At 45.5% G+C, this 14,235-nt stretch overlaps 1 protein-coding gene across 3 annotated transcripts in view; it reads right to left on the bottom strand.

Annotated features, from left to right (window-relative positions):
* Window positions 1-444: 444 nt before the first annotated feature.
* ADPGK (ADP dependent glucokinase) overlaps window positions 445-14,235 on the bottom strand; it is a 28,182-nt gene continuing 14,391 nt past the window's right edge. Inside the window, exons 4-8 of one of the 3 annotated variants that reach the window (XM_024761730.1) lie at window positions 10,837-10,957; window positions 6,227-6,423; window positions 5,506-5,604; window positions 2,518-2,869; window positions 445-2,020 (exon numbers count right to left, since the gene is read on the bottom strand). In XM_024761730.1, the coding sequence (XP_024617498.1) occupies window positions 2,007-2,020; window positions 2,518-2,869; window positions 5,506-5,604; window positions 6,227-6,423; window positions 10,837-10,957 (783 nt within the window). In that variant the 3' untranslated portion in view covers window positions 445-2,006. Of the gene's footprint in view, window positions 2,870-5,505; window positions 5,605-6,226; window positions 6,424-10,836; window positions 10,958-14,235 lie in introns of all 3 variants that reach the window. The other 2 variants (XM_024761728.1, XM_024761729.1) reach the window with 2 other exon arrangements.

Below are 14,235 nucleotides of genomic sequence, written 5' to 3'. Positions count from 1 at the left end.
TATAGTTCAAAGCAAAGGGGCCTGAAGCTCCACCTCTTGTTTTTCCTGGCTTTCCAACTCACTTCTGCCTCCACCTGTCTGTCCTGGGTGATATAGCCCAGTTAATCTTACTTCCAAAGCTTAGCCTACTTCTCAACAAGGTGGGACGTTCACAGAGGGATGCATGTATATTCATATCTACACACACACATTCAGGAATACAGAAAAGTTTTACAAAACAATACTTAAAATAATTATCCCCATAATGTATGATGCATTTTGATACTTTCTATAAACACCAAGTTGATTTAGTAATGATTAATCGTTCCAAACCCACCTTTTGAAAAACACTGCTCTGAGGTACATGCTGCCCACGTCTCCTTGAACGCCTTCCTCGACGTCACCAGTGAAAACTGGAGAAATGTTGAGAATATGCTAAGGACAGGGGCTGCCTGTAAGAAAAAGGTCACATGGAGAACACTGCTGCTTAGGTTTAGAACGTAAGTGATGAGTTATTCTAACTCTTCTTGGGAAAATAGAAATCTCTTCTCACTTAAGCTTTTCTAAAAATAGACTAGGAAGTGGTTTAATTATTTTTAATTGAGCTTCAAGGCAGACTGATGAGGTAGCAGCCAGAGATTTTAATAAGCTACTTGCTTTGAATTTCAAGCTGCATAATTCTCTAGGCTTGTCTTTGAAGGAGTAATCAAGCCTTTCCTTCTCATGCAAGGCAGGGGGGAAGGTCATAAATGGAGAACTTGAGGTAGCTTTGAGATTCCAGAAGCTGCTGCTGTGAGCCCAGCGTGAATGATTACCTGTGATGTAAGCTGGCCTGCCACCAGCTGACACGTGTCTATACTGCTATTTGAACGTACTGAGAAGGCTCACCGCACTCTTTCCAACTGCTGGGTCATACTGGCTCGAGTACTTGATACTAGTATCTTCTGTCACTTTATTTTTTTAATTTTAATTTTCTTGGCTGCACCGCACAGCATGTAGGACCTTAGTTCCCAGACCAGGGATCAAACCCGTGCCCCTGCATTGGAAGCATGGAGTCTTAACCACTGGACTGCCAGGGAAGTCCCTCTTCTGTCACTTTAAACCAGAAGACAGACCTACAGCTCAGACTCAGTGTGAGGGGCTGCCTAACCTAGTGATGGGGAAGACAAGATAATCAAACACCTCAAGAGCAGAGGAACATGTAAGTCACAAGTCAAGAGCAAAATGATTTATGGCTCCAGAGTCGTGGTAGAAATGAAATCAATCACAAACAGACTTCGCATTCCTGAAACGTAAACTGTTTTTAATATTTAAAAGCACGCTGAAGTCTCCTTGATTTATAAAAAATAAATACATAACATGACAAACTTATTCATGATCCTGGGACCCTTATGAGGTCAAACTCTTTAATGGATGTGATGTGTCAATGTAAAACACACATGATCTGTTATACACCCAGAAGCATATTCCAGTTGTAAGATGCCTTCAAGGATCAGAAAGAACATAGATCAGTCTTCTACTGCAGAAAGCACGTCCAGAGCTGGGCGATGAGGTTGGGCCCAGGCACAGGAGCCTCTGACCAGCCAGCCTACAGTTAAGGAGCCAGGGCAGGAAGGCGCAGCCCTTCAGCTCACAGCCCCACCCTGCAGGCCAGGCAGGCTCCTCAGCTGCAGAGTGACCAGCTCCCTCAAGGGAACCACGAGGCTCCCAGCCTCTGCTGTGTCTCTGACGCACAGGAGGGCCTGTTTTGTCCTTACTTGTGGCTCTGTCCTAAGTTTGAGAGCAGAAGACTGAGAAGGTGTGCTCATTAAATTTTTTCATTAGAACACTGAATGGAAATCATGATCCTGCCGTGCGCGCTGAGCTGAGAGAACGCGAGAACTCACACTGCACTTTACCAGAGACATGGGAGCGGGTGAGGGAGCACGCACTCCCAAGGTTGGCAAGGAGGAGTGCTTTCTCCAAACCGACATGCTCTCGAGGGTAAAGAAGTCAGGCCTAAAATACTTGAAGAGGGGATCTGGGAATCAAGTTTTCACCCCTGTAACACACAACATAAAAAAAAAAAGACAAACAACAAAAAACAAGAAGAAAAATCCAGTCTTGTTAGTAAATAGCTGAATTTTGATTAAAACCTGAAACGTTTCTGTGTAATCGTCAACTGGCTGGAATGTATCTGGTATAGTTTAATCTGCTGTTGTTTCTTTGGCTGTCTTCCAACTAGACCTAGAAACGGTTTTGGCACTCTCAATCCTGTTTCCCAAACCACTTAATTCCTGTCATTCTTAGGTTGGCTAGTTTTCCTCCTTCAGAAAAATGACCCACAACAATCTTCCTGCTAGTGAGAGTGTACTTCTGAATAGAAGAGTCCTTCGGCTGAAATGGCATCTCCGAGGCCCACAGTTCGAACAGGATCTTTACACACCAACACTGGCGTGAAGTGGAAGGACACTCCCTCCCTGTGCCATTCGACCACTGGCTCGTTTGGGTTTAACATGACCCTGGAGCCAGCCGCCGAACGGGAGGTCATGAACTCACGGGGCGCCTTCAGAGACACTCGGCGGGTGTCTATGGTTTCTGTCGCGCAGGCCTGTGTCCCGGCCACGCGAGCTCCTGCAGCCACGGCCGCCAGCTGGTTGGCCCAGTGTCCGTCCACAGTTGCCAGGATGTGGTAGGCCAGCGTGTGGAAGTGGATCCTGGTGAGGTCTGAGGCTCTGCTTTCGCTCTTCCCATGTTCCTTCAAGATCCAAAAGAGGATGTCGCTGACCATGCCCACATCAGGAACACCGGTCCAGGAAGAGAGGGAAGAGTGAGGTCCAGATGCCGACTGGCTGAGAAATAACAGCTCCTGTTCATTCAGCCCAAGGGAAGTCACGGCAGAAAAGACCTGCTAACAAAAACAAAATGCGGGTCTTTTTCTGATGGACATCTAGCTCCTAAGTATCCTAGGACACAGCCGACGACTAATGTCAGGGAAGGCAGGTAGGGCCGGCATCCTTCTTCTTTACCACAAGACTCCCTGCTCCTGAAGTCTGCAGGGGGAAGTGACAGATCAAGGTTCCTATTTTGGCTATTACACCTCTATCTCCACGCTCATCATCACTTGTGGTCAACTGGAAAGTTGCAGTAACTCTGTATTAGACCCAGTCTTCTGTTTATATGCTGGCATACAAAGGCAGAGGGGTACGCTCTGTACTTCTTTCCACGGTGCCCAGTTTCTGCCTCTGCACACACAGCAGAGGCTCTCACCACCGACGGGGCCTGATCTCAGTTCCTGAATGTCAGCAGGTGTCACACCAGTACAGTGGAGAAGCCCACAGGCAGGGTTGTAAAGGTTCCTCGCACGCAACACCAAGAAGCAAGGAGAGTGGCTTCACGTCTGATCTAAGCTTTCTAGGCAGGTGTGGGTTAGGAAGACTGAATTTAGTAATAACACTGTGTGTGAAAGGGCACCAAACAAGAGCCATGGTTTTCTATCTTGAGGGGTACCACTATGTCCACCTTGCTATCTTTCTTACTTAGCACTTCCTTCCTTAGAGCCAGGGACCTGAATAAGGTGAATGTTTGTGCAAGAGAGATGAGCCCTGTGGGTATGCAGGGGTGTGTCTGCACGCGCATATATTTTTTAAAAAATCAAGGGCCTGGGAATCCCCTGGCGGTCCAGTGTTTAGGACCCCGCACTTTCACTGCCGAGGGTGTGGGTTCAATCCCTGGTTGGGGAACTAAGATCCTGCAAGCTGGCACGGTGTGGCAAAAAAAAAAAAAAAAAATCAAGGGCCTGTCCCTTTGCTAATGTAACACCACTTCCGTTTACTGCATGTTCTGTTACACATCGAGCTACTGGCTCTATTTCATTCACTTCTTACTGTAATGCTCTGAGGGAAGGAGGGATTGCCTCCATCTTACAGATAAGGGGACCGAGGCTTAGAAAGGTTAAGTAGACAGTTACACAGAAAATGAAATAAAAATGGCTTTTTAAAGAAGTGAAAAAAATAACCTCAAAAAGAGAAATATGAGAATAAAAATTATACCGAATGGGACTTCCCTGGCAGTCCAGCGGTTAAGACTCCGCGTTTCCACTGCAGGGGGTGCAGGTTCGATCCCTGGTCAGGGAACAAAGACCCCACATGCCGCAAGCTGTGGCCAAAAAGTAAAAAAGAAAAAAAAAAAAGATACTGAAAAACACCAGGAGTGAACCCTAATGTAAACGATGGACTTTGCGTGATGTTGACATGTGAATGTAGGCTCACTGACTGTTGCAAACGCCCTACGCTGGGGCAGGGGATGTTGATGGGGGAGGCTCTGGGTGTGGAGGGCAGGGGCTACATGGGGCTCTACATTCTGCTCACCTGTGCTGTGAACCTAAAACTGCCCTAAAGGTAGTCTATTAAAAAAAATTATTCTGAAATACCACTTTTTACCTGTCAGATTGGTAAGAAAGCATGTTTTTAATCACATTCCAGTGGCAAGGATGTGAGGAAACAAGCACTTGTAGAGAATTCCAGTGGAAGTAAACTGGTACAGTGCTCATGGACGAGGATTCTGCAATATCAAACTTACAAATGCTTTTTGTGCCCCAATCTAGCAATTCTACTTCTGAGAACTTATCATACACATGTACCTGCTCATGGGCAAAATAAACTCATGTACAAAGTTACTTGCTGAAGTGCTGCATGGGGCAGCAAAGGGCAGACAGCCCAATGCCCAGCTGTGGCTGGAGTCAAAGACACTGGATGTACCACACGCTTCTTCTAACCAAGTGATGACAAAGAGGAGAGCTCCAAAACGCATCCAGTGAAAAAAAGCAAAGTGTACAACAGTGTATGCAGTATGCTATGCTATCTTTGGGGGTAAAAAGGGATGAAAAAATAAGGCTATATTCCCATATTTGCTTATATATGTACACACTAACTCTGGAGGGAGCAGGTGAAACTAGTAAAGAGGTTACTAACAGTGGATACAGGGGGCAGGAGGAAGCGAGACTTCATGTACATATTTTAATATTTTTTGAGTTTTGAACCACATGAATATAGTACCCATTAAAGAGGTTAAATAACAATAAATGAAAGGTTAACTAACCTGCCCAAGTTCACAAAGCTAGAGAGTGGCAAAGCTGGCATTCCAACCTGGTTTCCAAAGTCTGTGCTCTTAAGTACTGCACTCTTGGATTTATCTGATCATTGCTACTGTCGAAAGGCTGAACACCTCAGGGCCTGACGGTGAGGGAGTGAAGCGCCCCCCCAAACTTCCTTTCTCTGAACTTCCTGAAGTTCAACTGAAAGCACCCAAGTTGGGCTTTCAGTTTTCTCCTTTGAGTTCTGCTGCAAAAGGCATTCACTTCTAACTTCCCCATTCCAGAAGGAGAAACACGCCCCAAGAGCCCATCAGTAACACCGCCATATTCCTAATCTAGTAGGAGATCCTGTTCCAGCACAGTCCTGGCTCCTGGACTTGGATCTCATGGACCCAGGTCTGAGTGAGACAACACCCACACCTCAGTGACCCCCCGTGCTGCCCGTGGGTTACCTGATGCACAATGCTGCTCATGAGCTCCCTGTTGGTCATGCTGGCCAGCTCCAGGTGAACTGGAATACCCGTGGGGATGTCAGAAATGGAGGTCATGACCTGCAGAGACAAGAGGAGAGCACTGCCATCAGAAACGGAAGGAAGTCAGGCAAGAGGGAAGGAACAGGTCCCGAGAGGCAGTGCATCCTCATGAAAGCTCCCGGCCACGTGGGCGGCCACAGACACTGTGGACAAGGGAGGCTTTTCCCAACAGGGAAAACCAGGCTCTGCAGAGAGGCACTGGGGTTAAGGACTCAGAGAGCACAAGGAACCGCCCCTAAACGTTCACACAGCCAGCCTCTGCCTGGGGACCTAAACTGAGCAGTCAGCTTCAACTGCTGTGTGAGTCTGCAGCACAGCTGATGTGAATGAGACGATACAGAAAACACAAAGAACACAAACTACAGACACTGCAGTCTGCAGCCACGTTCAGCTTAGCACAGGAAGCAGAGGCTCGGGCAAGACGATGTTCTGATCTGTCCTACTCAAGATGCTGCCCGTGCCTGAGAGAACCCCATGAGGAGCCTCGCTGGAGTGGGAGGCAGGCTTCTCGGCTGCCACGACACGTCCCGGGAGCCCAGGACCCAGGGCAAGGCAGCGCAAGCTGCAGGGGCTGAGAGAGGCAGGGATCTGAAGGAAGACGCTAGCTGCGATCTGTGAAATCCCGTAACAGTGCTATTACCTCCAAGAGTCTCTTCCTCTGGAACTCCTTGCTTTGTCCCTCCATCATGTGCAATCCAGAGAGGACCACCAGGTCTGGCTGGAACTCCTCCAGGCTAGACACAAACACCTCCAGCATATTCATGGCCCCGTTGGAGAGGTCGTGGGAGAAGATGAATCGGTTGGCATGGGGAGCTTTTAACTGGCCCCACTCCTCCCCTAGAAAAGCCCAGTCGACACAATGGGAAGAAAAGGAAGAGGCTTTAAGTCTCCTAGCTGTGTGGTGCCTGGCGGGGGCCTCACTGGAGCCTTGGCTCTGGGCAGGCTGGCCTCTGGCTGAGTGGACCCCAGCTGCCATGGCCTAAGGGAAGCATGGTGCCGCAGCCAGGAGGATGGCGGTCAGAAAGAAACAAACCCAAAACCCCAACCCCAGCCCCACAAAAACACAGAAACACAGCACGGGTGCTGTGTGCCTTTGTCAAGGAGCTGGCAAGTAGCTCCCCTCGAGTCCCAGGGAAGCTCTCCTGTCCAAACACAGGATGCCCGTGTCCCTCCCAGTCGCAGAGCACAACTTCCAAACACTGGTGCACAGTGGGCACCATGCGGGTCTCCGAACGTAGGACATGCTGCCTTTCCCAAAGCACCTTCCACCTCACAGTAACGCCCCAGCACCTGTCATTTAGCTGGGACCTAAGGAGGCTGGAATGACTGTACCTCCTCCTCCCTGCCGCCCACTGGTGGTTCCTGGGCACTGGATCCAGAAGCTAAGAGTATTTGGCTGCTCTAGCCTCCCGTGAGCGAGCTGCTTTGAAATAATGAATAATGAATAAAAGACTAAGTTCAAGTGTTACTACCTCCTGAAAGGGCTGCCAACTGCTCCAGCCTGAGGTGTACTCTCACTGCTTTGAGGATCCAGAGATTCTCCTTTACGTGGTTTGGTGATTCATCACTTTGCTTTGAGTTCTCTCTTCTACTATGTTAACTAGTATTCAAACTTGTATCATTACTTCACTTTTCGCAGGTTTGTGCCCCATTCCCCCTCAACACTGTATGTCTCTGATTCCCACAGCCCAGTCACAGTCCCCTGCACAGAGTGCCCACTCAGCGTTCACTAATCTGATTCAAGCAGAGGGAGGCCAGACCCTCCCCGGTGGGGTCTTGGGCGGGGGCAGGAGCTGGGAATCTGTGTGCAGCTACAGGGGTGCCTCTCAGCACCGCAGCCGGGAGGAAGCATCTCCAGCGGAACCTAGTTTTTAACGTGCAGGTGGCAGGGCCCCACCCCTGGAGACCCGGATGTGCAGTCAGGTGGGGAACTACCAACTGAGAGCCCCCAGCTGCCAAGCACTTGAGGGGAGTGCGCCAGTGCCCGAGTCCTAGGGGAGGGGGGGCAGTGGGGGGCGGAGAGGCCTCTCCAAGTTCACTAGGTGCCATCCCACGCGCATCCCACATTCTTCTCCTTGAAGTCTTGAAAATCTCAAAACTCAGCCTGAGGCAGTGCCTTGGAGGCCATGTCCCCCGAGCACCAGGAGGAGGAGTCATCCCCAGCCTGGCGCGCTGCCCGAGACTGGGGGGCAAGGATTTATGACCTAGGGTTACACAGCTCTCCCTCCACGCAAAGGACCGGTCCCATTTACAAAATCAAAGCCCATATGCTGAAGCCTAGTCTTTCATTGGTTTTATCATTTACTGGCTATTCCTTCAGAAAGTTTTTCCCCACGGCAGCCACCCCAGCAGAGGGTCTCCTCATGCTGCCGGCTGATGTGCCCCCCGCCAGCGTCAGGGCCCTGCTTCCTGCTTCCTCTGCCAACAGCAGCAGCCCCGCCTCCCTGCAGAGTGTGCGTGGGGGGAGGGGAGGGGCTTACTCTAGAGCGGGTGTCAAGGCGGGGGAAACCTATCCTTCCTTTGCTCTGAGTTCACTTTTACCGAATCCATTCCTCTGAAAAACATTTCATACGTGGGTCATTTGTATAACAGGAAAGAAAACATCACCTATTTCCTAAAACCTGATGCAATGGTTATACTTGTTAAAACACCACGTTCCTTTCTTAACTCCTGGCCCATGCCTTATTATTTGTCTAAAGAAAATACCCAATGGTGATCCACACGGCTGACAGCAGCATTCCAACTCTGCTTCATTTCTGAAGACCCAACGCAGGGACGGCCTCCCCTAGGAAGCCTTTCCGAACTCTGCCACCTCCAAGCAGACTCGATTACAGTACCTCCTTCCCTGGGCCACCACTGGGCCTTATTATAGGACTTGGCACTTAACTGTGCAATCATTCATTCAAGACTCCACCACCTGTAGGGAAATGTGGACTGAGGGTAGGGCCTGTGTCTTCTTCTATCATTATATTTCTACTGCTTCATATTGCACCCAGCATATAGCCACACGATTGAGTCAGCAAAAGAACACACGAGGAAGAGAACAGAACGATGACTCCAATGTCCATGACACAAAAGATGCGGGTATGAATTCTAAACGAATACTTCCCCAACTAACAAGACGCTGTACAATGGGAAAAACACACAACATGAGTGTCCTCCACGAGCAGAGACCTGGAACTGCCACTCAGAGTGAAACTGTGAATAAGCACTATCTAACTTACCCTAGGAGAGAAGAGCCACATGGCATTCAAAACAAATGAATCTGCTCAGGGAAAAAGTGAGACAGGCAAAAATAAACAGGCTTCCGCAAGGCAAAGACAAGGAGGGATGTGGAGAGCTGTTCACTGGCAGCTTCCACAGGACGCAGGACTGACTGACGGAGTGGCCCGAAAAGCAAAATGACTGAAACGCAGACAGGGTGAGCCCGTAATAATATTCAGCGCCCCTCTTTTCTCACCAAGCTTTGAATTTATTCCCTTAAGTGACCCCTTCTCTCAATTTATGATCTTGCCCTTCAGTCAGTAAGTCAGCAAAACCTATGCAGTGACTCACTGGATCCCCAGCCCAAAGCCTGAAAATAAGCTTCTCTGGAAAGGTCTGGTAGGAGAGAAGGAAAAAAAAGTTGACAAACCCCCTCTGGGAATTTATTCATTTAGAGAGAAGCAGGGGATGGATTTCTGTTAAGAGAGATGACCTGAGGGCTGCTAGACTAGGTTTCCTCCAGGGGCCAATGAAAATGTAACTACATAAAGTTGAGTGGAAGGCCACTGCTTTGTACTAAGAAATAAGGCACAGGAAAGAAAAACTGAAATGGGAAGCTTGTAAACCCAAGGATGGAGACAATCTCCTTTCAAGATAAGCTGTGCTGTCTTCTGAACCACATACAAGGCACAGCTGTCAAATACAACAGCAAAGTCTTGGTGAAGAAACTAGTCTCTCTACTCTGTAGTCATCAGGGAAAATGACAGGCACAGGGACCAGAAAGGTCCCAAGTTCATGATGTGAGCGCCAACAGAGCGGATGTGAGATGAATCTGGAACTGGCAGCAGCAGCAGCGCCTCAAAGGCATATCTTCAGCTCTTCTAGATCCTTCAACAGACTTGCTCATGCCTTTCATTTGAGCAGCTCACTCCATACCACTACCTTCAGGCAGTAAGAGCCATCATTCTGATTTCCCACTGAGAGAAACTCAAAAACTGTGCAAATGGGAACTGCCCACTCGAACATCTTGTCTTTAATTTTCTGACCCTGCCCTTCCTAACTCCCTCATTCTAGTAAGCACCCTAAAGAGAACCAGAAACAAGAAACAATTATTTTTTTTTTGTACTTGGCGGAAGGCATAATTTTTAAGATACACTATATTTTGTATCTTATATTAAAGTCAATTACTCTAGTAGGTGAGGTTCTCTTAATCGTCTGACTTGGAAGCAGTTCACTGATGCATATTAAGCAAGTACTGCTCTAAGGTACCAATTAGTCTGTTTAGATGCTTGAATCTTTAACGTGAATTAATAACGTGTTGAATCAGAAATTCAAGAGTCTGAGTTCTGAGCAGGGAAAATACACGGGACCAAATAAACAAAATTAGAATACGTTCAGGTATTTAGGATTCTCTCAGAAATCAGATCTGTAGTCTGTATAACACATAAAATCTACTGGGGGGAGGTAGGGTGGGATGGGGTGGATTTGGAGTTATAAACATTGGAACATTATGTAATGGGAAATAATATGTGTTGTTACATACAAAACACTTCCACTTACACACCCAAGGGAAAATAAAATGCTTCAGAGGAAGTTTGCCAGAGGCCTGGTATTAACCCTAAGCCGCTTGGAACAGCTGGCCAGAAAGGCCTAGGACAGAACCCAGCACAGAGCTCAGCAGATTCTACCTGCCCTTCTTTCCTCTTAGTAATAAAGAAAAACTTTATATATATGCGTTTAACACGTTTTCATTTTTATTCAAGATGCTTGCTTTCCTACAGCCTGATATCTCTTGGGTTCAGATCAATTACATTTGCAGACCTGGGAATTTTCTTCAGTGCTGTAATACTCTATCTACATCACTCTCCCTTGAGACAATGGTCAGTACCAACTCAGCAGAACCAGGGGCCAGGAAGCTTTTGGTAAGGCAAGAACAGGATCCTGCCAATTTACAAAGATGAATTTCTAGCACAGTGATATACCCCCATCTGACAACACACAGCCCTCTAGCCAGGTTTACACCATTACTTACTCATTTCCTCTTACCTGCCTGATACTCTAAAATGAGGTGGAACTCATCCACTTCCTGCAGTGACTCTGGTGGAACAAATACATTGTCATCAAGAAGTTCATGCAGCTTTGGACCAACCGGACCACAAAGAAGAACCTGGAGACAAGCAATACGAAGTCTATCAGGAGATCTGCCCCTTGTCCCATGGAATCTGTTCAGTAAGGTACATCCAGCACTTCTATTCATTTCAACAAAATGCTGGATTCCAAATCCAATTCTGAAAGCTTTTGGTTTGGAGGTACGGACTAGAGGGGCTACTACCAGGTCCTGGGGGGTACAGACACAATGTACCCAGAAATGAGAGGCTGATAAAAGACCCACGTCACACATGTTACACAGGTACCTAGGCTGCTGCTGAATCCCATGCACCCTGTTAGGGACTGAATGTTTGTGGCCTCCCCACCCCCACCCCAAGTTCCCATGTCGAAGTCTAATGGCCAATGTGATGATATCTGGATAGGGTTTTCAGGAGGTAAATGAGGTCATATGGGTGGGTTCCTAATTCAACAGGATTGGTGGCCTTATAAGAAAAGGGAGAGAGAGAGAGAGATCTCTATTCACCACACCTGTTAAAGAAAGGCCATGTGAGGACATGCAAGTAGGTGGCTGTCTGCAAGCCAGAAAGAGAGCTCTCATCAGAAACCAAACCCTGCTGGAATTGTGATCTTGGGTTTTCCAGCCTCCAGAACTGTGAGAAAATAAATTTCTGTTGTTTAAGCAACCCGGTCTATGGCATTTTGTCATCAGGGCAGCCTGAGCAGACTAAGACACACTGTACCTCACTTTCTCTCTTTTCTTAACTGACTCACATCCTGTGTAGGCAAACAGATACAGGATGCTGTCTGCTCAAAAACTGCCAGATGAAAACAGCTGTTTGAATTTACACAGTATAGAAAAGGACCACAATAATCAACCAGGGGACCTAATTTGTGGGATCAGGCTCCCTACTATACTTAGCTGCTTTGTGAACAAGACGGCCTTCCAAATAGAAGAATTAAAGAGCACCTCGATTCTGAAAGTATGGGGGAAAGTGCTCTGCGATTTTTTAAAAAGCTTTTCTTCAACTCCAACCTGGGCCTCTTCCTGGCTTTTCCTTCTAGAAGCCATTTCACACCTGCTGCTGTTTCTGCCATGCCGGCTCTGGTCCCACTCATGACCAGGTTAACAGACTCAAAGCCCCTGGACCAGGATTCGAAGGAAAGTCCTCAGAGATGATTGTAACCATTTCAGATTTGATATGTCCCATCCAGAAGCTTCCAAAAGCATTTTTCCTTGCTAATTCACTGCTTGTTTGTACAGAGGCATTTTCATGCATCTAAGAAATCCCAGCTTCCGAGTGAAAATACACTTCCCTCTCGACACATGCTCGCTATTTGCCAATTCTGAAAAGTCTTGCCCCTATAATTTTATTTCTTTTCTCTAATTCTTGGCTAGAACTTCAGCTTCCAAGATGAGATAACAAGGGCCAGATTTACCCTCCTGCCTGACACAACAACAAAACAGATAACATGTATGAAATAATGGTTTTCAAAACATTTGGGCACTGGGCAACAAAGGACAGTGACCCCTAAGAAACAGAAAAAAAACTGAGTAAGCCCTACAGATCCTGCTGCAATTTAGCCTAAAAGAGTTTCCAGATATACAAAATCTGAAAGAATTAATCACCAGCAGATCTGCACTACAGGAAATAGGAAATCCTTTAGGCAGAAGGAAAATGATACCAGATGGAAATACTGATCTAAACAAAGGAATGAAGAACGCCAGGAATGGTAACTCTGGGTAAGTATATAAGATCTTTTTCTTACTATTTAAATGTCTTTAAAAGATAATTAACTGTTTGAATAAAAATATTTAACAGCATAGTATGAGATTTATAGCCTATTTAGAAGTAAAGTAATTTTACTTACTACTACTTAATTTGCCAATAATAGTATAAAGACTGGAGGGGAGAAATGGAAGTATACTTCCATTCCATGAATAAAAATATTTAACAGCATAGTATGAGATTTATAGCCTATTTAGAAGTAAAGTAATTTTACTTACTACTACTTAATTTGCCAATAATAGTATAAAGACTGGAGGGGAGAAATGGAAGTATACTATTTTAAAGTTCCTCCATTCTATCTGGTGGTTTAATAATATCACTTGAAAGCAGACTGTGATAAGCTAAAAATGTACATTATAAACCCTAAAGCAACCACTAAAGAAAACAAGTAGCAAGGTGTCAGATTTAAACCTATCTGATATAGCAATAATCATATTAAATGTAAATGGTCTGAACTCCCCAAATAAAAGACAGAGAATGTCAAAGTGTGTTAAAAAAGCAAGCCCCAACTATATATTGCCTACAAGAAACACATTTTAAATATAAAGACACAAATAGGTTAAAAGCAGAAGGATGGAAAAAGATGTATCATAACACAATTCAAAGCTGGAATGGCTATTTTAATCAAAATAGATTACACAGCAAAGAATATTATGAAATTATTTTCTTTATCCCTGGTAATGATAAAAGGGTCAATTCATGGAGGGAGGTAACAATTCTAAGGAGTTATACATCTAATAACAGCTTAAAAATACACGAAGCAAAAAGTTATAGAACTGCAAGGGAAATAGACAAGTCCATAAGTATAGCTGAAGATGTCAATACCCCTCTCTCAATAGTATTAGATAAATCAAGTGGACTGAAAATCATTAAGAATATAGAAGACTTGAACAACATTATCAACCAACTTGGCCTAACTGACATTTATATATAGAACACTCCACTCCAAAACAGAAAAATACGTACTTTTCAAGTGTACACTGAACTTCACCAAGATAAGACTATATTCTGGGTCATAAAAAAGTCTCAATAAATTTAATAGGAATCAGAGAAGCATATTCTCTGATCACAATGGAATTAAAATAGAAATCAATAACAGAAAGATATCTGGAAACCCTCCCAATATTTAGAAACTAAATAACACACTTCTAAGTAGTACATAGATGGGCCATTAAATACCTCATCTCAAGAAATCAAAGGGAAATCAGAAAGCATTTGAACTGAACGAAAATAAAAACAAAAAGTATCAAAATCTGTGGGATACAGCTAAAATAGTACTTAAGGGGAAGTTTATAGCACTAAACACCCTGTACCAGAAAACAAAGGTCTCAAATCCGTGACCTCAGCTACTACCTTAATAAACCAGAAAGTTAAATTCAAAGCAAACAGAAACCAATGAAATAGAAAAGAGAAAAATACAGAAAAAAAAAATCAGAATTGAAAGTTCATTGTTTATTGAAAAGATCAAAATTGACAAACCTACAGCCAAACGTATCAAGGAAAAGAAAAAAAGAAAAAGACATAAATTACCAGTATCAGGAAAGAGAGA

The sequence above is a fragment of the Neophocaena asiaeorientalis genome, unplaced genomic scaffold (assembly GCF_003031525.2).
Source record: "Neophocaena asiaeorientalis asiaeorientalis breed wild unplaced genomic scaffold, Neophocaena_asiaeorientalis_V1.1 scaffold54, whole genome shotgun sequence".
In the NCBI taxonomy this organism is placed as follows: domain Eukaryota; kingdom Metazoa; phylum Chordata; class Mammalia; order Artiodactyla; family Phocoenidae; genus Neophocaena; species Neophocaena asiaeorientalis.
This window is presented reverse-complemented; position numbering and strand designations above follow the sequence as displayed.